This window comes from Bufo gargarizans, chromosome 4 (genome assembly GCF_014858855.1).
Source record: "Bufo gargarizans isolate SCDJY-AF-19 chromosome 4, ASM1485885v1, whole genome shotgun sequence".
NCBI classification, from domain to species: domain Eukaryota; kingdom Metazoa; phylum Chordata; class Amphibia; order Anura; family Bufonidae; genus Bufo; species Bufo gargarizans.
In genome coordinates this window covers 200,575,160-200,597,830 of record NC_058083.1, presented here as the reverse complement: position 1 = coordinate 200,597,830, position 22,671 = coordinate 200,575,160, and the positions used below count along the sequence as shown (strand labels likewise).

Genomic DNA, 22,671 nt, shown 5'->3' with positions numbered 1-22,671 from the left:
TGAGCGCCAAGTTGGAGAGTTTAGGCTCAATCTTGAAAAGAATGGCCTTGCGCCGTTCAATGGCCAGGGACGTGTTGACGTTTCCTGCCACGCAAATCGCGCGCTGCACCCACTCGCGCAGCTCTAGAGGGTCTACCTGTTTACCCTCGGCCTTGGCAGCCTCGGCCAGATCAAAAATCTTTGCCAGGGGGCCAAATATGTCCAGGAGCTTGTCCTGACAGGCACGCAGGGCCGACTCCAGACCCTTCCTCGGATTCCACCCAGATTTGGTGAGGAATTGGGTCATTTTAGGGTCTACCGCCGGAGTCTCGCACACCCTGTTGGGAATTACGGGTCTGGGGCATTCCGCCCTAAGCTTGTTGCGCGCCTCTTTGGAGAGGGGGCAACGCACTCGGGCCTCCAAATATTTGGAGACATGCTCCAACGGCAACCATTCCGCAGACCGAGGGTGGTGTAGGGAATCCGGGTCAAAGAGAGGTTGCCCTGACGGGTCCGTCAAAGACGCGTCTGCTGCCGAAAGCATGGAGCTGCACCCGGGTAAAGGGTTTGAATCTATGACCCCAGAAGGGTCGTCCTCTGCCTCCTCAAAGGCGTCACCTAAAGCCTCCTCATCCGAACCGACTTCAGAGCCGGACGCTACATCCTGTAGTGCTCTAGCACTTTTCCAACTGCGCGTATGTTCTGCCTGACGCGTACAGGCTCTCTTGCGCGAACCCAGCGCGCCAACATTGGTGGAGACAACGTCACCAGTCAAGCTTGTTCTGGAGGCAGGCCCTGGCCCGGTAGGTTTAGATACCGTAGCGGGCTGTGGGGTGGGAGAGGCAGCTGGATGGGTTGCAAGGGCTTGGGCAATAGACTGGGAAATGACCGAAGTCATTGATCCCATGGCCGCAGCAATCACATTAGATAAGGTAGTTTGAAAAACCAGGGAAGGATCCGCAGAGGGTGTCCCAATCTCACAATCATCCCCAGAAGGGGTTAAATCAGCCTGAGGCATATCCTCTTCCATAGGGCCCTGCCCACTGAGATCTGTATGGGGCATTATCACACAGCCCGCCTCTATATCTGTAGTGAAAGGGGTTAAACTGAACACTAATCCTACCCTAAGAACTCCGCTGGTGAGGATTTTCCCCAGCCAGGGAGAGGAACTAGAGTGGGGGAGAAACCTGATAGAAAGAAGCGGGAACCGGTAAGCAGGGAGGCCGCCGAGCACAGGAGCCGGAGCAGATGCAGGACCGTGCGCGCCGAGACTACGGAGCGCCGCACTGAACCCGGAAGCGGAAGCGCCCGAGATCTCGCGAGATCTCGGGCGGAGCGAAGCGCGGCAAGCAGGAGCGCCGGCGGCCAGATCAAAGGTGAGCCGCGGCGCAAAAGATAAGCGGATGGGGGAGGGAGAGCGAGGGGAGGTGCGCAGTGCGAACGGCAAGCCGGGGAGAGAGAAAAAACTCAGTCAGATGACAGAAGTAACAAACCCTGATAGGGAGAGGCACAGACAGAAGGGGATGATAACCCCCAAAGGGATAATCGGACACACAGGGTACCCCTGAACACAGGTCACCAGAGCTGTGCTAAGGAATCACACAGCAAAAGTCAATGGGAGATCCCATAAAACAACCTGCAAACAATAGAGTATCACATAAAACCCAAAAGGGGGAAAAAACTACAATAAGAGAAACAGTAATAGTAATCAGACAAATATCACAGGTACTTATCTCTGCGGTCAGCAGCAAAGAAAGAGGAGGATTTGCAGGCGGAGTGGCCTGTTATACTGGGACTAGGGGGAGGGGCTGTTCAAATGTTCAATATTTATTTTTATCTTTGCTGCTATTGGTCAGAGTAAAGAAGGAGAATAGCAATATGAGCCTCCGGGTCTTGTAATAAAATCCCTGACAACAACCACATGCTTTGGATGCTAAAGTATGTTCCTCCTATTAACCTCATATGCTTTCTAATGCATGAATAGAATGCCATGGTAACAGTAAGGACTGACATGCAAACCAGTTAGTAAGAAAGAAAGACTGGTGGGATATAAGTAAGCAGGTGTTAAGTCATTCATATGTATAAAACATCAGGTGACAACCAATTAATTAGCATCCGCCTAACACTCGGGGGTTGTCAGCCCTACCAGCGTGGATCACCAGAAACAACCATATGAAGACTTGGACTTTAACAGGCTTGAATGTAAAGAAGTGAAGATGTTTCCATTCATTCCGGTCGGCTGCGGTGGGGGATGGTCTCACCGCCATATTAATGTGCGGACCTGCGCAGCGCTGTAAATGTGCTGGGGATGTGGGAGATCAGGGAGGATCAGCCATTCCCCGGAGGACGAATCCTGGAAACATCCCCTAAGCAGCAGAGACTAAGGATCCGTCAGACGCGGCGGTCGCACCTTTTTGCAGTTTGCAATACTGCAGCCGAGAGACACATTTAATGTGAAAAAGGTAAATCATTAGCGCTCCGGAGATGATGATGTTGATAATAGCAGAAATCTGACAACCTGTTTGAGAAGGGGTAATGCATCAGTAATTAGCCCCCGGCGCCCGTAGCCTGAAATTAATGAGCTACTGTTATGTAAATGTCATGTTAATTAAGAGAAGCTTGATAGACCAATAAATCTGCCGGAAAAGCTGCCGCTATCTGACGAGCGCCCTCGCCGAGTACAGCGCACTCCGAGAGCTTCAGGACGGCCGGTCCTTCCCAGCCGGACGAATGACAAATCCATTTTTCTTAAGTGATCTCATTAGCGGAGGAATCAGATGCCTGGAGACGCCAAGAGGCTGATATGTGTCGCCTCAAGTCACAGGTCCTGTAAGGACAGCGACGACCGGACCGTCCATTACTGATACTCTGGAACGAGAGGAACGAGACAGAACAGGGTGTGAGCATCCGGCTGTTACTTGCAAGCAGTTGGCTGAAATAATCCTGTTACAATCCTGTATTTTAAATGCTTCATGACATTGTTTTTTTTATATACCATAGCATGGCTCATATACAAACTAACCTACATAGGCAATGTGTACTATTTAGCCTTCTTACCATCAGTAATACCCTCACCAATCCTGCATCATCCAAGATAAGCAACAGTGCAAATACCTCAATGGTAAACTACTATAATACCATCCCCTATGTTCAAGAATAGAACTACTATAATACTGCCTCCTATGTACAAAAATATAACTGCTATAATACTGCCTCCTATGTACAAGAATATAACTACTATAATACTGCTCCTATGTACAAGAATATAACTACTATAATACTGCTCCTATGTACAAAAATATAACTGCTATAATACTGCTTCTATGTACAAAAATATAACTACTATAATACTGCCTCCTATGTACAAGAATATAACTACTATAATACTGCTCCTATGTACAGGAATATAACTACTATAATACTGCTCCTATGTACAAGAATATAACTACTCTAATACTGCTCCTATGTATAAGAATATAACTGCTATAATACTGCCTCCTATATACAAGAATATAACTACTATAATACTGCTCCTATGTACAAGAATATAACTACTATAATACTGCCTCCTATGTACAGGAATATAACTACTATAATACTGCCTCCTATGTACAAGAATATAACTACTATAATACTGCTCCTATGTACAAGAATATAACTACTATAATACTGCTCCTATGTACAAGAATATAACTACTATAATACTGCATCCTATGTACAAGAATATAACTACTATAATACTGCTCCTATGTACAAGAATATAACTACTATAATACTGCATCCTATGTACAAGAATATAACTACTATAATACTGCTCCTATGTACAAGAATATAACTGCTATAATACTGCCTCCTATGTACAAGTATATAACTACTATAATACTGCCTCCTATGTACAAGAATATAACTGCTATAATACTGGTCCTATGTACAAGAATATAACTACTATAATACTGCTCCTATGTACAGGAATATAACTACTATAATACTGCTCCTATGTACAAGAATATAACTACTATAATATTGCCTCCTATGTACAAGAATATAACTACTATAATACTGCTCCTATGTACAAGAATATAACTACTATAATACTGCTCCTATGTACAGGAATATAACTACTATAATACTGCTCCTATGTACAAGAATATAACTGCTATAATACTGCTCCTATGTACAGGAATATAACTACTATAATACTGCTCCTATGTACAGGAATATAACTACTATAATACTGCTCCTATGTACAAGAATATAACTACTATAATACTGCTCCTATGTACAAGAATATAACTACTATAATACTGCTCCTATGTACAGGAATATAACTACTATAATACTGCTCCTATGTACAAGAATATAACTACTATAATACTGCCTCCTATGTACAAGAATATAACTACTATAATACTGCTCCTATGTACAAGAATATAACTACTATAATACTGCCTCCTATATACAAGAATATAACTACTATAATACTGTCTCCTATGTACAAGAATATAACTACTATAATACTGCTCCTATGTACAAGAATATAACTACTATAATACTGCTCCTATGTACAGGAATATAACTACTATAATACTGCTCCTATGTACAAGAATATAACTGCTATAATACTGCTCCTATGTACAGGAATATAACTACTATAATACTGCTCCTATGTACAAGAATATAACTACTCTAATACTGCTCCTATGTATAAGAATATAACTGCTATAATACTGCCTCCTATATACAAGAATATAACTACTATAATACTGCTCCTATGTACAAGAATATAACTACTATAATTCTGCTCCTATGTACAAGAATATAACTACTATAATACTGCCTCCTATGTACAAGAGTATAACTACTATAATACTGCTCCTATGTACAAGAGTATAACTACTATAATACTGCTCCTATGCACAAGACTATAACTATTATAATACTGCTCCTATGTATAAGAATATAACTACTATAATACTGCTCCTATGTACAAGAATATAACTACTATAATACTGCTCCTATGTACAAGAATATAACTACTATAATACTGCTCCTATGTACAAGAATATAACTACTATAATACTGCTCCTATGTACAAGAATATAACTACTATAATACTGCTCCTATGTACAAGAATATAACTATATAATACTGCTCCTATGTACAAGAATATAACTACTATAATACTGCTCCTATGTACAAGAATATAACTACTATAATACTGCTCCTATGTACAAGAATATAACTACTATAATACTGCTCCTATGTACAAGAATATAACTACTATAATACTGCTCCTATGTACAGAATATAACTACTATAATACTGCTCCTATGTACAGAATATAACTACTATAATACTGCTCCTATGTACAAGAATATAACTACTATAATACTGCTCCTATGTACAAGAATATAACTACTATAATACTGCTCCTATGTACAAGAATAACTACTATAATACTGCTCCTATGTACAAGAATATAACTACTATAATACTGCCTCCTATGTAAGAATATAACTACTATAATACTGCTCCTATGTACAAGATATAACTACTATAATACTGCTCCTATGTACAAGATATAACTACTATAATACTGCTCCTATGTACAAGATATAACTACTATAATACTGCTCCTATGTACAAGATATAACTACTATAATACTGCTCCTATGTACAAGAGTATAACTACTATAATACTGCTCCTATGTACAAGTATAACTACTATAATACTGCTCCTATGTACAAGAATATAACTATATATACTGCTCCTATGTACAAGAATATAACTACTATAATACTGCTCCTATGTACAAGAATATAACTACTATAATACTGCTCCTATGTACAGAATATAACTACTATAATACTGCTCCTATGTACAAGATATATATAATACTTATACTGCTCCTATGTACAAGAATATAACTACTATAATACTGCTCCTATGTACAAGAATATAACTACTATAATACTGCTCCTATACAAGAATATAACTACTATAATACTGCTCCTATGTACAAGAATATAACTACTATAATACTGCTCCTATGTACAAGAATATAACTACTATAATACTGCTCCTATGTACAAGTATATAAGAATAACTACTATATACTGCCTATGTACAAGAATATAACTACTATAATACTGCTCCTATGTACAAGAATATAACTACTATAATACTGCTCCTATGTACAAGAATATAACTACTATAATACTGCTCCTATGTACAAGAATATAACTACTATAATACTGCTCCTATGTACAAGAATATAACTACTATAATACTGCTCCTATGTACAAGAATATAACTACTATAATACTGCTCCTATGTACAAGAATATAACTACTATAATACTGCTCCTATGTACAAGAATATAACTACTATAATACTGCTCCTATGTACAAGAATATAACTACATAATACTGCTCCTATGTACAAGAGTAATAACTACTATAATACTGCTCCTATGTACAGAGAATATAACTACTATAATACTGCTCCTATGTACAAGAACTAACTACTATAATACTGCTCCTATGTACTAAGAATATAACTACTATAATACTGCTCCTATGTACAAGAATATAACTACTATAATACTGCTCCTATGTCAGAATATAACTACTATAATACTGCTCCTATGTACAAAGAATATAACTACTATAATACTGCTCTCCATGTACAAGAATATAACTACTATAATACTGCTCCTATGTACAAGAATATAACTACTATAATACTGCCTCCTATGTACAAGAGTATAACTACTATAATACTGCTCCTATGTACAAGAGATATAACTACTATAATACTGCCTCCTATGTACAAGGAATTATAACACTTATACTGCTCATGTACTGTACAAGAATATAACTACTATAATACTGCTCCTATGTACAAGAATATAACTACTATAATACTGCTCCTATGTACAGAATATAACTATATAATACGCCTATCGTACTAACATAGAAGTCTATCTATAATCTGCTCCTATGTACAAGAATATAACTACTATAATACTGCCTCCTATGTACAGGAATATAACTACTATAATACTGCTCCTATGTATAAGAATATAACTACTATAATACTGCTCCTATGTACAAGAATATAACTACTATAATACTGCTCCTATGTACAAGAATATAACTACTATAATACTGCTCCTATGTACAAGAATATAACTACTATAATACTGCTCCTATGTACAAGAATATAACTACTATAATACTGCTCCTATGTACAAGAATATAACTACTATAATACTGCCTCCTATGTACAAGAATATAACTACTATAATACTGCCTCCTATGTACAAGAATATAACTGTTATAGTGCTGCTCATAGTCAGGGACATGTATCTGATCAGATGTGATAATTAGTGATGAATGAACATCGGCCGGGACGGTTCGCAAACCACAAGTTCGCGACGGGCCCCATTTACTTTAATAGCAGGCGCTCCTGAAAAATCTTCAGGTTATATTTGCAGCCACCAAATACTTAGTAGAAGTGCACAAATAGTCCCACAACATGGACAGTGACCAGAGGGAGATCAATGGCAAAAATTCCAACAAAAAATATGTGTCTTAGGCTACTTTCACACTTGTGGCAGTGTGATCCGGTGGGCAGTTCCGTCGTTGGAACTGCCCGCCTGATCCGCTGATTTCGATGTGACTCAAAGCATTTGTGAGACTGATCCGGATGCGGACAGACGGATCCGTCTTGTATTTTTTTTTTCACACTTTTACCGGTCTGCGCATGCGCAGGCTGGAAGGACGGATCCGGCATTCCGGTATCTTAAATGCTGGATCCGGCACTAATACATTCCTATGGGGAAAAATGCCAGATCCGGCATTCAGGCAAGTCTTCAGTTTTTTTTGCCCCCCCTCTTGAAAAAAAACCCTAATGATAATAGTTGAAATCCGATAACATGTGGTCATCACTGGTGTTGAATTCCTCCAAGGCCCCAACGATTAGACATTCACTGTACAGAAAAGAACAAGTGATTATGTGGCTGGAGGTAGATTACACGGTCATTGGATATCAATGTTACAGCAGGCCAGTGGACTACAGGCCCCAAAAATTATGCATTCAACGGACAGAAAATAAATTATTTGTTCCAATAGCGTTTGTCACTCTGTGTAGCTGCGGTAATGCAGCAAAACCGCAGACAAATGCTGCACTACCTAAATGCACTATATAGAACGAATATTATTGGTATATAGCACCGCTGCTTTAATCACTTTTTTTTTGGGGGGGGGGCAACTGGTTAATTACACCAGTAGAAATGATTTGTTCCAATAGCGTTTGTCCCTCATTATAGCTGCGGTATGTCAGCAGAACCGCACACAACTGCTGCACAATACAGATGCACTATAATATATTGTCTGTTAGAAAGTATATTATAAGTATATCGCACCCCTCTGTGTATCACACCTATCGATAGCACACCTATACCAGTCCTTAAAAGGACTTTTGTGGCCCTATTAGCTAGCGTTTGGTGTCCCTAAAGGTCTATTCACACATCCGCAACGTGTTTTGCGGATCCGCAAAACACGGACAGCGGCGATGTGCGTTCCGCATTTTGCCGGCACTAATAGAATATGCCTGTTCTTGTCCACAATTGCGGACAAGAATAGGACATGTTCTATTTTTTTCGGGAACGGAATTGCGGACCCGGAAGTGCGGGTCCGCAATTCCGTGTCCATGTAGCACATCGTGCTGCCCCATAGAAATGAATTTGTCCGCAATTTGCGGAACGAAATTGCGAACGTGTGAATGGACGCTAACAGCCTGTCCCTGCTCCACACAGCAACCTCTCCCTACACTGGCAAATGGCAGCCAGATCAGGTCCATTTATAGGGTAGGGGGTATGTCCGTGTGCTGAAACGTCTCAAGTGACTGTCCTGTACCACCTGGTGGATGTGTCATGGGTCAAAGTTCTTCACAATGTAAAAGAATATGGCGCTGGCGGACATCGCCATCTGTTTGCCCGTTCAGCAAATCACAAGGCCATCTCTAGTGATAATATGTCCGTCTTTAATTGTCCGTCTTGGCAGTTTTCAGCCCCCAGGGAGGGGACGGCTTGGGTGAAGTTGTGAAGAACGTTCGTCCTCAGATGAGTCGGTTCCTGGAGACGCTTCATTGTTTCCTCGTCTCTGATGTTTTCTCAGTCACGTTCTAGATTTGGTTCCATACAGTTGTTTGTATGATGATCGCGATTTGTGCACATATTGTACAGAGTTTCAGTTTCTCGTTACTGCGCGGTTTGCAAGCAGTGTGTTTGCGGTAGATTTTCTGGTGAAGCTCATTCACCACCAGGTGGGACTTTGCTGCCCTGTCCTACAAGATCAGTGTTGATTAGTTGGTTCCTGCTCTGAGCGTCACCCGTGGTGGCGATGCCTCAGTTCTAGCATGTCTTTGTCTACACGTCTTCTGTCTGAAGAAGTTAAACATATTTTTTTGTCTTTTGTTTTACTCTTACTCCTTGGAAATAAAGCATCTGAAGGTCATTGCTTTCTGCCGGTAACAAAAGAGTCCGTCTTGTGCCGCGTTGTTAAACAGCAGCTTTAATTTGTCTCCTGTTTGAAACGGCGTCCAATTATCAAAGCTGCAACACAGAAGCGGTTACCGGGGCTATCCATTTATCTTAACCCATCTGCAGTAAAGGGGAAAAAAAAATCCCTGCTTCACGGTTATGCAGTGAATACATTGAATTGGCCCGTTGGCTTAACAAGATCTCCTGAGAGCGTCTACGTGACGAGGGAGCGATGGACGAGCTGGATGTAGGCCAGCATTGATTTGCAGACCAGCTTAAAAATACTGCTACTTAGAGAGGGAAAAAAATCCAACCAACAAAAACTGCCCGAATCCCTGGAGAATTGAGTTTGTAGACTTTTTTCGAGAAGCTTTTATCACCATCCATCCCGGTAAATTCTCCGTCCTGCCACATTCCACCTGTGAAGAGCTGATGAACCTTTCATCTCTTCGTCAGTGGATGGTAATAAACAAATTGGGTTGACTTTATCATTGGGAGCGCAGCGCACATTACAAGTGGCAGGATGTTATTTGTGGCGTGGGCTTCTTACTTAGGAGAGACGTTTCGGTGATCTATGGGCCATCTCCGTGTCAGGATGGAAGATGATGTTGGCGCGCTAATGCAAAATGGGTGACGAAAACCAGGTGTTAAATCACCCCAGAGCTTTATGTAATGTCCCTTGGCCACAGTCTCTTCATGTGATGGTGCCGGCTGCGGAGATGTCTGCAGGGCGATCTGTGTGACTGTCATCAACGCTTTTGCTTTTACACAAGGTTTTTGTTTTTCAAAAGGAACATCCACCATGTTTAGTGGCTGCAGTTGTCTCATGGTTATGTCCTAGATCTGAAGCCCCCCGCAAATGAGTATAGGGACCCTTAACCCTGTGTGGTGGTGTATGGTTCTTGGTAAGAAGTCTGTGGTAGTCTATGTTTCTCAGTGGCATTCAGCATTTCTCAGGAGTAGTCTATGGTCTGGCAGTCTGTGGTACTTGGTGGTAGTCTACAATCAGGTGTGGGAATCTGCATTCCTCCTTGATAGTCTACGGCCTGGTGTAGTCGTCTACAATGATTGGTGGTAGTCTGTGTTCCTCATGCTAGTTTACATTCCTTGGTGGTATTCTACATTCTGTTGTAGTCTGCATTCCTGTGTGATAGTCTCTGGCCTGGTGTGGTAGTCTGTAGTACTCGGTGGTAGTGTGCATTCCTTGGTGGTACTATATGTCTGGTATTGTAGTCTGTGTTCCTCAGTGGTAGACTACATTTCTTGGCGATAGTCTGCTGTCCTTGGTGGAAGTCTGTAGTTCTCAGTCTGTGCTCTTTGGTGTGGTAATTTACGATCAGGTGTGGTAGTCTTCGTTCCTTGGTGGTAGTCTATGATCTGGTGTGGTACTCTGTGATGCTGCGTTTTTCGGTGTCTGGCTGCATTCTCTTTGGTAGTCTTCAAATGGTAGTGTGTATCCCTTGGTGGGAGTCTAGGGTCTGGTATGGTAGACTGTGATACTCAGTGGTAGTCCTTCAGTGGTTGTCTGCATTCCTTGGTGGTAGTCTACAGTCTGTTGTGGTAGTCTGCATTCCTCAATGGTAGGCAAAGTAGCTTGATGGTAGTCTGTTGTTTTGGCTAATATGTTAATGACTTATAAACTTGTATAAGCACCCATAGTCTCTGACCATTTTTATGTTATCACTGACTAGCCCGACATTGGAGCTGTCCATAGTCGTTTGCCAGTAAACTGATCAATGCAGAGCTCATCTCCTCATCCAGATCTAGTCCCTGATCAAGTGGTAGTGTGCATCTCCTCATCCAGATGATCTTTATCCAGTTCTCCATGATCTTCATCCAGATATCTAGTCCCTAATGAAGTCGAGCTCTCCACAATCCTCATCCAGGTATCTTGTCTCACAAGTGGAGCTCTCCATAATCCTCATCCAGATATCTACTCCCTGATCAAGTGGAGCTGTCCATGATCCTTAGCCAGATATCTGGTCCTGGACCCTGACCAAGTGGAGCTCTCCATAATACTCATCCAGATATCTAGTCCTTGATCAAGTGGAAATCTCTATGATCTTCATCCAGATAGCTAGTCCCTAATGAAGTTGAGCTCTCCACAATCCTTATCTAGGTATCTTGTCTCACAAGTGGAGCCATCCATGATTCTCATCCAGATATCTAGTCCCTGACCAAGTGGAGCTCTCCATAATCCTCATCCAGATATCTAGTCCCTGATCAAGTGGAGCTCTCCATAATCCTCATCCAGATATTTAGTCCCTGATCAAGTAGACCTCTCCATGATCCTCATCCAGATATTTAGTCCCTGATCAAGTGGAGCTCTCCATGATCCTCATCCACATATTTAGTCCCTGATCAAGTGGAGCTCTCCATGATCCTCATCCACATATTTAGTCCCTGATCAAGTGGAGCTCTCCATGATCCTCATCCAGCTATTTGTTCTCTGATCAAGTGGAGCTCTCCATGATCCTCATCCAGATATCTAGTCCCTGACCAAGTGGAGCTCTCCATGATCCTCATCCACATATTTAGTCCCTGATCAAGTGGAGCTCTCCATGATCCTCATCCAGCTATTTGTTCTCTGATCAAGTGGAGCTCTCCATCGCTCCTGGGCTAAATCTAGTAGCTAAATCTGACATCTCCAGCAAATGGTGCTGTCCATGGTCCTCGTACATATCTTTAGTCCTCTATACTTACTGACTGGTGCCGTCCATGGTCCTTATACATATGTAGTCTCATCTATAGTGACTAATGGGGGCAGGGGAGCTGTCCATGGTCCTCATAAATAGTCCTCCTAGCCCTGAAGCAGAGTGTAGTCCACGGATTGAACCATGTTAGCGTGAACGGAGATATCCATGACTTGTATTACTTCTTCTTTGAGACAGTGATTATCTTACAATGATTGGTTGACAAGAACGTGAAGAAGCCTTACCTACCCAGACTCACGACCGGGAAACTGATGACTGACAATATGGCTGATGGAACGTAGCTGCTTCCTGCCCCACTAATGAAGTCCGCGCACAGTAGAGCTCTCTGTAGGGATGAGATTGGAGGAGGACGTTTCGTTCCAGTGCTGTATATATTCAGTGCGCTGTTTCAGATCGCTGCGCTATTCCCAGCACTGCTACACGGTATAGCGGCTACGCTCAGCCACGTTCTCTGGAGAGGAAGATCCATCAACAGTCTCCATTAATTGGACTTCCCAAGCCCAGCGCAGCCCCATTAATTAGAACATAAAATGCTTGTGTCCCACCGGCTGGACTGAGGCGATGGAGGAATCCAGGTATGTTCACCTCAGGGAAGGCCGAGCAGATCTCCCAGCGAGAGCGCTAATGATGAAGTGCGTCAGTCGCCCCTCTCCAGAAATAGACCGCGCGTTCACTCCCGCTGCTTCATTAGGCAATTTGCATTACAAATCTGGCATTTCTCTCATTTCAGGACCATTGGAGACCTGATAATCCTCTCGATTATTTAAGGGCCGGCTCCGCTCCGGCGGTTCGCACCGCCGCTCCCTTCGCTGTCTACGACTTTATCTCTCGGCTGCTTTCATATGCATTTACTGCACATGAAATGAGGGAAGCGCTGAACTTCACGGATGATTCTCTGCTCTCTTTATACATCTCTGAAAACGACGTCTTCTGAAGTGTCTGCGCGTGAACTTTTTGCGCAAATGTTGGAAAACTGCGCTATGAGCCTAGTTTATTTCACATTGCTATCAAGACTGCCATCCATAGGTGGAGGAATATGAACTAGTGACTGTTATTAGGAAATTGCTCATAAGGCAACTCCCTAATATCTTTGCAGAAGTTTTTGGAGGTGCAATGTAAAGCATGGTGGGCAGAGCAGCTTTCTGGGTCTCCAGTAAGATGATAGGTGGTTTCAGGTGAATGTAAACTCTAAGCTGGGGTTATTGATTATTGCTGTGCCTTAATAGAGCAGAGCTACAGTTTAAAGTATAGCGGAGGAACGGATTAGCTGATGAGGCAGGCATGAGATGGATGTGTTCTTCTCGGTAATTGCTATTTAGGCCATTTTCCTCTTTTGACTGGTTTGTTTGTCTTTCCAGGTGGGCCCTGCACAGATACAGCTCACGTCTCTCTAACCACACCAACCAAAAGATCCTGTGACACAGGTAAGGGCCGCAGTATTGTAATCGGGGACAGGATCCTGCGCAGCGATGCCCCCCAATGATATATAACTGGTGCGTCACATGTACAGGTCTCGTCCAAAACACAGCGCTACGCCTAAAGCGAATTCCGAGTCCCCAAGACAGAGCGAAAATTGGGACAAGTTCAGACAGAAAAGTAGCATAAAATGTGACAGATCCACCAAACACCAGCACTATGTAATGTGGAAAGATATTACCTGCAGTCCTATGTAACACCACAGATAACACCGTGATAACTGAGTACTGATAATGTAGTATATGTCACCTGCAGTCCTATGTAACACAACAGATAACACAGTGATAACTGTCTGAGTACAGATAATGTAGTAGATGTCACCTGCAGTCCTATGTAACACCACAGATAACACAGTGATAACTCTCTGAGTACAGATAATGTAGTAGATGTCACCTGCAGTCCTATGTAACACAACAGATAACACAGTGATAACTGTCTGAGTACAGATAATGTAGTAGATGTCACCTGCAGTCCTATGTAATACCACAGATAACACAGTGATAACTCTAGAAGTACAGATAATGTAGTAGATGTCACCTGCAGTCCTATGTAACACCACAGATAACACAGTGATAACTCTCTGAGTACAGATAATGTAGTAGATGTCACCTGCAATCCTATGTAACACCACAGATAACACAGCAATTACTGTCTGAGTACAGATAATGTAGTAGATGTCACCTGCAGTCCTATGTAACACCACAGATAACACAATGATAACTGTCTGAGTACAGATAATGTAGTAGATGTCACCTGCAGTCCTATGTAACACCACAGATAACACAGTGATAACTCTCTGAGTACAGATAATGTAGTAGATGTCACCTGCAGTCCTATGTAACACCACAGATAACACAATGATAACTTTCTGAGTACAGATAATGTAGTAGATGTCACCTGCAGTCCTATGTAACACCACAGATAACACAGTGATATCTCTCTGAGTACAGATAATGTAGTAGATGTCACCTGCAATCCTATGTAACACCACAGATAACACAATGATAACTCTCTGTGTACAGATAATGTAGTAGATATTACCTGCAGTCCTATGTAATACCACAGATAACACAGTGATAACTGAGTACTGATAATGTAGTAGATGTCACCTGCAGTCCTATGTAACACAACAGATAACACAGTGATAACTGTCTGAGTACAGATAATGTAGTAGATGTCACCTGCAGTCCTATGTAATACCACAGATAACACAGTGATAACTCTAGAAGTACAGATAATGTAGTAGATGTCACCTGCAGTCCTATGTAACACCACAGATAACACAGTGATAACTCTCTGAGTACAGATAATGTAGTAGATGTCACCTGCAATCCTATGTAACACCACAGATAACACAGTGATACCTCTCTGTGTACAGATAATGTAGTAGATATTACCTGCAGTCCTATGTAATACCACAGATAACACAGTGATAACTCTCTGAGTACAGATAATGTAGTAGATGTCACCTGCAGTCCTATGTAATACCACAGATAACACAGTGATAACTCTCTGAGTACAGATAATGTAGTAGATGTCACCTGCAGTCCTATGTAACACCACAGATAACACAGTTATAACTCTCTTAGTACAGATAATGTAGTAGATGTAGTCTGCAGTCCTATGTAACAGATAATGTAGTAGATGTCACCTGCAGTCCTATGTATCAGATAATGTAGTAGATGTCACTTGCAGTCCTTTTAACCCTTTCCTCTAGTAATACTTGGAGTTGTCATTTAGGGGTTAACCCTTCGCCCCCATCTGCCGGCAGCGAGGTGATTGTAAATATCAGTTATTACTCGGTTGGCGTCCAGCGGAGCGGAGCGGGCAGCAGCTGAAGCATAGAGGCTGTAATGCCTCTCATCAGCAGTTGTAAGCGGGGTACAGCGGAGGGGGCTGCGCAGGCGACGGCGCTCTTAGGTGATCTATGCTGATGAAGCTTTAGAGCCTCGTCTCGCAGTATCATCCTCCTCATCCTGCACCCTTCAGCTTCTCCTTCCTGGTCGTGATCCGATGGAGAAACACCTGCATTAGAGAAGTGCGGAGAGCGAGGAGGCCCTGACAGCACTGCCTGCGAGGACTGACACGTCGGCTAACCCCTCCGCAGTGGACCTCTCGGGGCGTTACGCAGTATGTGCTGAGTTATCTGACTGTAGCGCGCGCCTCGTACGCCTGTGCACTGCGCATGCTCAGAGCGTTGTGCAGGTGCACCAGATTTGGAGACTTAAGCCGTTTACAGGAACACTCGTTAGTGATGATCTGGCAGTGTAATACTACTGCCGATCACCCCATGAACGAGCAAATGCTCATGGGGCAATCGTAATCTTTCGGCAGCCCTTGCCTTTTCTCCAGTCTGGGGTTTGATCTAAGCAGGAATGGAGCCTCCTGAGAAGATGTGAAGACCAGCGATGGAGTCAGTATCTATAATGTTCAGAACCGTGATCCTGCTTGGCATCCCATGGACGGTCTTGGTCGGGGCAGGTTATGGGGTCTTCCTGTTGACCTATCCTCTGGACAATGTGCTGTGCTTGATGAGCTTGAGAGCAGGCCACCAGTGCCTTCTCAAACAGCTGATCGTGGGGGTCCCGGGTGTCGGACCCCACCAATCAGATCCTGATGACCTACCCTGAGGATAGGGCATCAGTATTTAAATCTTGGAAAACCCTTTTAAGGCAGCTGGTCCTCGCTCAGGGCTGTTGTTTGTCAGTCACCACTTCTTGCTCTGGAGTAACCCGCAGTCCGGTAGACCTACCTAGGGATGGACTGGGAACTTAGTGGCCCATGTTGTAGGCAAGCCCAAATTGACAGAAGGTGGGGTAGGACAACGGAAGTGGCGGGGCCTGCAGTACCATAGTGCAGCACAAAATACCTTAAGCTCCTAGCATTAATTAATACTGAGAGCATCAGATCGTTATGTACATGGTCTATGTCCAGTCCACCCCTGGACCTACCCCCGGTCATCTACAAGAGCTGCACCCGGGTGATGGCATGTCTAGAGACCCAAGTCCCGTATCTTCAAGAGGCAGTGAAGCTCTCAGGCTCCAGCGCAAGGACTGAGCGCCACCACACAGCGGCATGTGGAAATTACACCTCACGGGGTTTCCCCATAGAAGTCAATGGAGGGGGACGGTAGTAAAAGCAGAACACTGAGCACCAAGTGTGCGTGAGGACAGGGTTCCCGATCTCTGAAGCTGCGGGTTCCCGATCTCTGAACTCTCATTGACTCTTGGCGGTAAACGTTCTGCAGTTTTCGAACATGAAGCCGAGACTCACGGGGATCCCGTCGCTCTGACTTCCAAGAAGCTCGTTTCATCCCCAGGGAGAAAATCACTAATTACTCGCAAATCGTCTTCCCACTTGTGAGGCTTCCAGATCTGTGCTGTCACCAGCTGCGAGGCACGAGGCGCAGGCATCCGAGGTCTCAGCAGCTGAACACTTGAAGACAGGAGGCTTCTGCAGACTTGTTAGAGAGGCCGAGACCTCTGCCCCGCGGGGAGCCGTCAGATTAATGCACTCGCAGGGAACCGCCGGAGGGCAGCCGATCAGAGAGAGAGATTGATGTAATCACCTGTGCAGCCGCTCGTCCTGTCCACCCGCTCGGGATGTATTCACACACCGCAGAAATACCCTCATTCAGATGAATGGATCTGCAGCGGGGGTCCTCGCCCACCTCTGTGCAGTAGTGCTAGGATTAGACTGATGGGGTCTGTGATGCAGTGTCTGCCGAACTGGAGGTCCGCCAGGGCCGCATCCTCCGTGTGTACTGTGCGGAGGGCGGTACGATGACCGCCTGCGCCGGCCGGACTGTGATCACTCCGGAGCAGAATCTGGGTCTACAGCTGCTCCGCTCCTCTATTACATCCCCTTGTGTCTGATCACACTGCAAAATATACCGCCATAGAAACCCATCTACCATCCAGATATCAGACAGCGGCGCCAAAACACGGGCGAGACGCTGAATGTAAACTATCTGCACCCCCTGCTCCAGACACCGCAAGGTGCTTCATGAAAGTGATGCTCAAAAATTATATCACTGAAAATGCAGCCTATCCATCACTAGAGATCAGCGGTGACATCACTGAGAATGCAGCCTATCCATTCACTAGAGATCAGCGGTGACATCACTGAGAATGCCGCCTATCCATTCACTAGAGATCAGCGGTGACATCACTGAGAATGCAGCCTATCCATCACTAGAGATCAGCGGTGACATCACTGAGAATGCAGCCTATCCATTCACTAGAGATCAGCGGTGACATCACTGAGAATGCCGCCTATCCATTCACTAGAGATCAGCGGTGACATCACTGAGAATGCAGCCTATCCATCACTAGAGCTCAGCGGTGATATCACTGAGAATGCCGCCTATCCATCACTAGAGATCAGCGGTGACATCACTGAGAATGCAGCCTATCCATTCACTAGAGATCAGCGGTGACATCACTGAGAATGCCGCCTATCCATTCACTAGAGATCAGCGGTGACATCACTGAGAATGCAGCCTATCCATCACTAGAGATCAGCGGTGACATCACTGAGAATGCAGCCTATCTATCACTAGAGATCAGCGGTGACATCACTGAGAATGCAGCCTATCCATCACTAGAGATCAGCGGTGACATCACTGAGAATGCAGCCTATCCATTCACTAGAGATCAGCGGTGACATCACTGAGAATGCCGCCTATCCATTCACTAGAGATCAGCGGTGACATCACTGAGAATGCCGCCTATCCATTCACTAGAGATCAGCGGTGACATCACTGAGAATGCAGCCTATCCATCACTAGAGATCAGCGGTGACATCACTGAGAATGCAGCCTATCTATCACTAGAGATCAGCGGTGACATCACTGAGAATGCAGCCTATCTATCACTAGAGATCAGCGGTGACATTACTGAGAATGCAGCCTATCCATTCACTAGAAATCAGCGGTGACATCACTGAGAATGCCGCCTATCCATTCACTAGAGATCAGCGGTGACATCACTGAGAATGCAGCCTATCCATCACTAGAGATCAGCGGTGACATCACTGGGAATGCAAGCCTATCTATCCCTAGAGATCAGCGGTGACATCTCTGAGAATGCAGCCTATCCATTCACCAGAGATCAGCTGTGACATCACTGAGAATGCAGCCTATCCATCACTAGAGATCAGCGGTGACATCACTGAGAATGCCGCCTATCCATTCACTAGAGATCAGCGGTGACATCACTGAGAATGCAGCCCATCCATCACTAGAGATCAGCGGTGACATCACTGAGAATGCAGCCTATCCATCACTAGAGATCAGCAGTGACATCACTGAGAATGCAGCCGATCCATCACTAGAGATCAGCGGTGATATCACTGAGAATGCCGCCTATCCATTCACTAGAAATCAGCGGTGACATCACTGAGAATGCCGCCTATCCATTCACTAGAGATCAGCGGTGACATCACTGAGAATGCAGCCCATCCATCACTAGAGATCAGCAGTGACATCACTGAGAATGCAGCCGATCCATCACTAGAGATCAGCGGTGATATCACTGAGAATGCCGCCTATCCATTCACTAGAGATCAGCGGTGACATCACTGAGAATGCCGCCTATCCATCAATAGAGATCAGCGGTGACATCACTGAGAATGCAGCCTATCCATCACTAGAGATCAGCGGTGACATCACTGAGAATGCAGCCTATCCATTCACTAGAGATCAGCGGTGACATCACTGAGAATGCCGCCTATCCATTCACTAGAGATCAGCGGTGACATCACTGAGAATGCAGCCTATCCATCACTAGAGATCAGCGGTGACATCACTGAGAATGCAGCCTATCTATCACTAGAGATCAGCGGTGACATCACTGAGAATGCAGCCTATCCATCACTAGAGATCAGCGGTGACATCACTGAGAATGCAGCCTATCCATTCACTAGAGATCAGCGGTGACATCACTGAGAATGCCGCCTATCCATTCACTAGAGATCAGCGGTGACATCACTGAGAATGCAGCCTATCCATCACTAGAGATCAGCGGTGACATCACTGAGAATGCAGCCTATCTATCACTAGAGATCAGCGGTGACATCACTGAGAATGCAGCCTATCTATCACTAGAGATCAGCGGTGACATCACTGAGAATGCAGCCTATCTATCACTAGAGATCAGCGGTGACATCACTGAGAATGCAGCCTATCCATTCACTAGAGATCAGCGGTGACATCACTGAGAATGCCGCCTATCCATTCACTAGAGATCAGCGGTGACATCACTGAGAATGCAGCCTATCCATCACTAGAGATCAGCGGTGACATCACTGAGAATGCAGCCTATCTATCACTAGAGATCAGCGGTGACATCACTGAGAATGCAGCCTATCCATCACTAGAGATCAGCGGTGACATCACTGAGAATGCAGCCTATCCATTCACTAGAGATCAGCGGTGACATCACTGAGAATGCCGCCTATCCATTCACTAGAGATCAGCGGTGACATCACTGAGAATGCAGCCTATCCATCACTAGAGATCAGCGGTGACATCACTGAGAATGCAGCCTATCTATCACTAGAGATCAGCGGTGACATCACTGAGAATGCAGCCTATCTATCACTAGAGATCAGCGGTGACATCACTGAGAATGCAGCCTATCTATCACTAGAGATCAGCGGTGACATCACTGAGAATGCAGCCTATCCATTCACTAGAAATCAGCGGTGACATCACTGAGAATGCCGCCTATCCATTCACTAGAGATCAGCGGTGACATCACTGAGAATGCAGCCTATCCATCACTAGAGATCAGCGGTGACATCACTGAGAATGCAGCCTATCTATCACTAGAGATCAGCGGTGACATCTCTGAGAATGCCGCCTATCCATTCACCAGAGATCAGCTGTGACATCACTGAGAATGCAGCCTATCCATCACTAGAGATCAGCGGTGACATCACTGAGAATGCCGCCTATCCATTCACTAGAGATCAGCGGTGACATCACTGAGAATGCAGCCCATCCATCACTAGAGATCAGCGGTGACATCACTGAGAATGCAGCCTATCCATCACTAGAGATCAGCAGTGACATCACTGAGAATGCAGCCGATCCATCACTAGAGATCAGCGGTGATATCACTGAGAATGCCGCCTATCCATTCACTAGAAATCAGCGGTGACATCACTGAGAATGCCGCCTATCCATTCACTAGAGATCAGCGGTGACATCACTGAGAATGCAGCCCATCCATCACTAGAGATCAGCAGTGACATCACTGAGAATGCAGCCTATCATCACTAGAGATCAGCGGTGACATCACTGAGAATGCCGCCTATCCATTCACTAGAGATCAGCGGTGACATCACTGAGAATGCCGCCTATCCATCACTAGAGATCAGCGGTGACATCACTGAGAATGCCGCCTATCCATCACTAGAGATCAGCGGTGACATCACTGAGAATGCAGCCTATCCATTCACTAGAGATCAGCGGTGACATCACTGAGAATGCCGCCTATCCATTCACTAGAGATCAGCGGTGACATCACTGAGAATGCAGCCTATCCATCACTAGAGATCAGCGGTGACATCACTGAGAATGCAGCCTATCTATCACTAGAGATCAGCGGTGACATCACTGAGAATGCAGCCTATCCATCACTAGAGATCAGCGGTGACATCACTGAGAATGCAGCCTATCCATTCACTAGAGATCAGCGGTGACATCACTGAGAATGCCGCCTATCCATTCACTAGAGATCAGCGGTGACATCACTGAGAATGCAGCCTATCCATCACTAGAGATCAGCGGTGACATCACTGAGAATGCAGCCTATCTATCACTAGAGATCAGCGGTGACATCACTGAGAATGCAGCCTATCTATCACTAGAGATCAGCGGTGACATCACTGAGAATGCAGCCTATCTATCACTAGAGATCAGCGGTGACATCACTGAGAATGCAGCCTATCCATTCACTAGAGATCAGCGGTGACATCACTGAGAATGCCGCCTATCCATTCACTAGAGATCAGCGGTGACATCACTGAGAATGCAGCCTATCCATCACTAGAGATCAGCGGTGACATCACTGAGAATGCAGCCTATCTATCACTAGAGATCAGCGGTGACATCACTGAGAATGCAGCCTATCCATCACTAGAGATCAGCGGTGACATCACTGAGAATGCAGCCTATCCATTCACTAGAGATCAGCGGTGACATCACTGAGAATGCCGCCTATCCATTCACTAGAGATCAGCGGTGACATCACTGAGAATGCAGCCTATCCATCACTAGAGATCAGCGGTGACATCACTGAGAATGCAGCCTATCTATCACTAGAGATCAGCGGTGACATCACTGAGAATGCAGCCTATCTATCACTAGAGATCAGCGGTGACATCACTGAGAATGCAGCCTATCTATCACTAGAGATCAGCGGTGACATCACTGAGAATGCAGCCTATCCATTCACTAGAAATCAGCGGTGACATCACTGAGAATGCCGCCTATCCATTCACTAGAGATCAGCGGTGACATCACTGAGAATGCAGCCTATCCATCACTAGAGATCAGCGGTGACATCACTGAGAATGCAGCCTATCTATCACTAGAGATCAGCGGTGACATCTCTGAGAATGCCGCCTATCCATTCACCAGAGATCAGCTGTGACATCACTGAGAATGCAGCCTATCCATCACTAGAGATCAGCGGTGACATCACTGAGAATGCCGCCTATCCATTCACTAGAGATCAGCGGTGACATCACTGAGAATGCAGCCCATCCATCACTAGAGATCAGCGGTGACATCACTGAGAATGCAGCCTATCCATCACTAGAGATCAGCAGTGACATCACTGAGAATGCAGCCGATCCATCACTAGAGATCAGCGGTGACATCACTGAGAATGCAGCATATCCATTCACTAGAGATCAGCGGTGACATCACTGAGAATGCCGCCTAT

At 44.6% G+C, this 22,671-nt stretch overlaps 1 protein-coding gene across 1 annotated transcript in view; it reads left to right on the top strand.

Moving 5' to 3' along the window:
• Positions 1 to 22,671, top strand: part of ZFAND3 (zinc finger AN1-type containing 3) — a 119,764-nt gene that overhangs the window by 78,759 nt on the left and 18,334 nt on the right. The window contains exon 4 of the mRNA XM_044292211.1: positions 13,600 to 13,665. Coding sequence (XP_044148146.1) covers positions 13,600 to 13,665 — 66 coding nt within the window. The remainder of the gene's footprint in view (positions 1 to 13,599; positions 13,666 to 22,671) is intronic.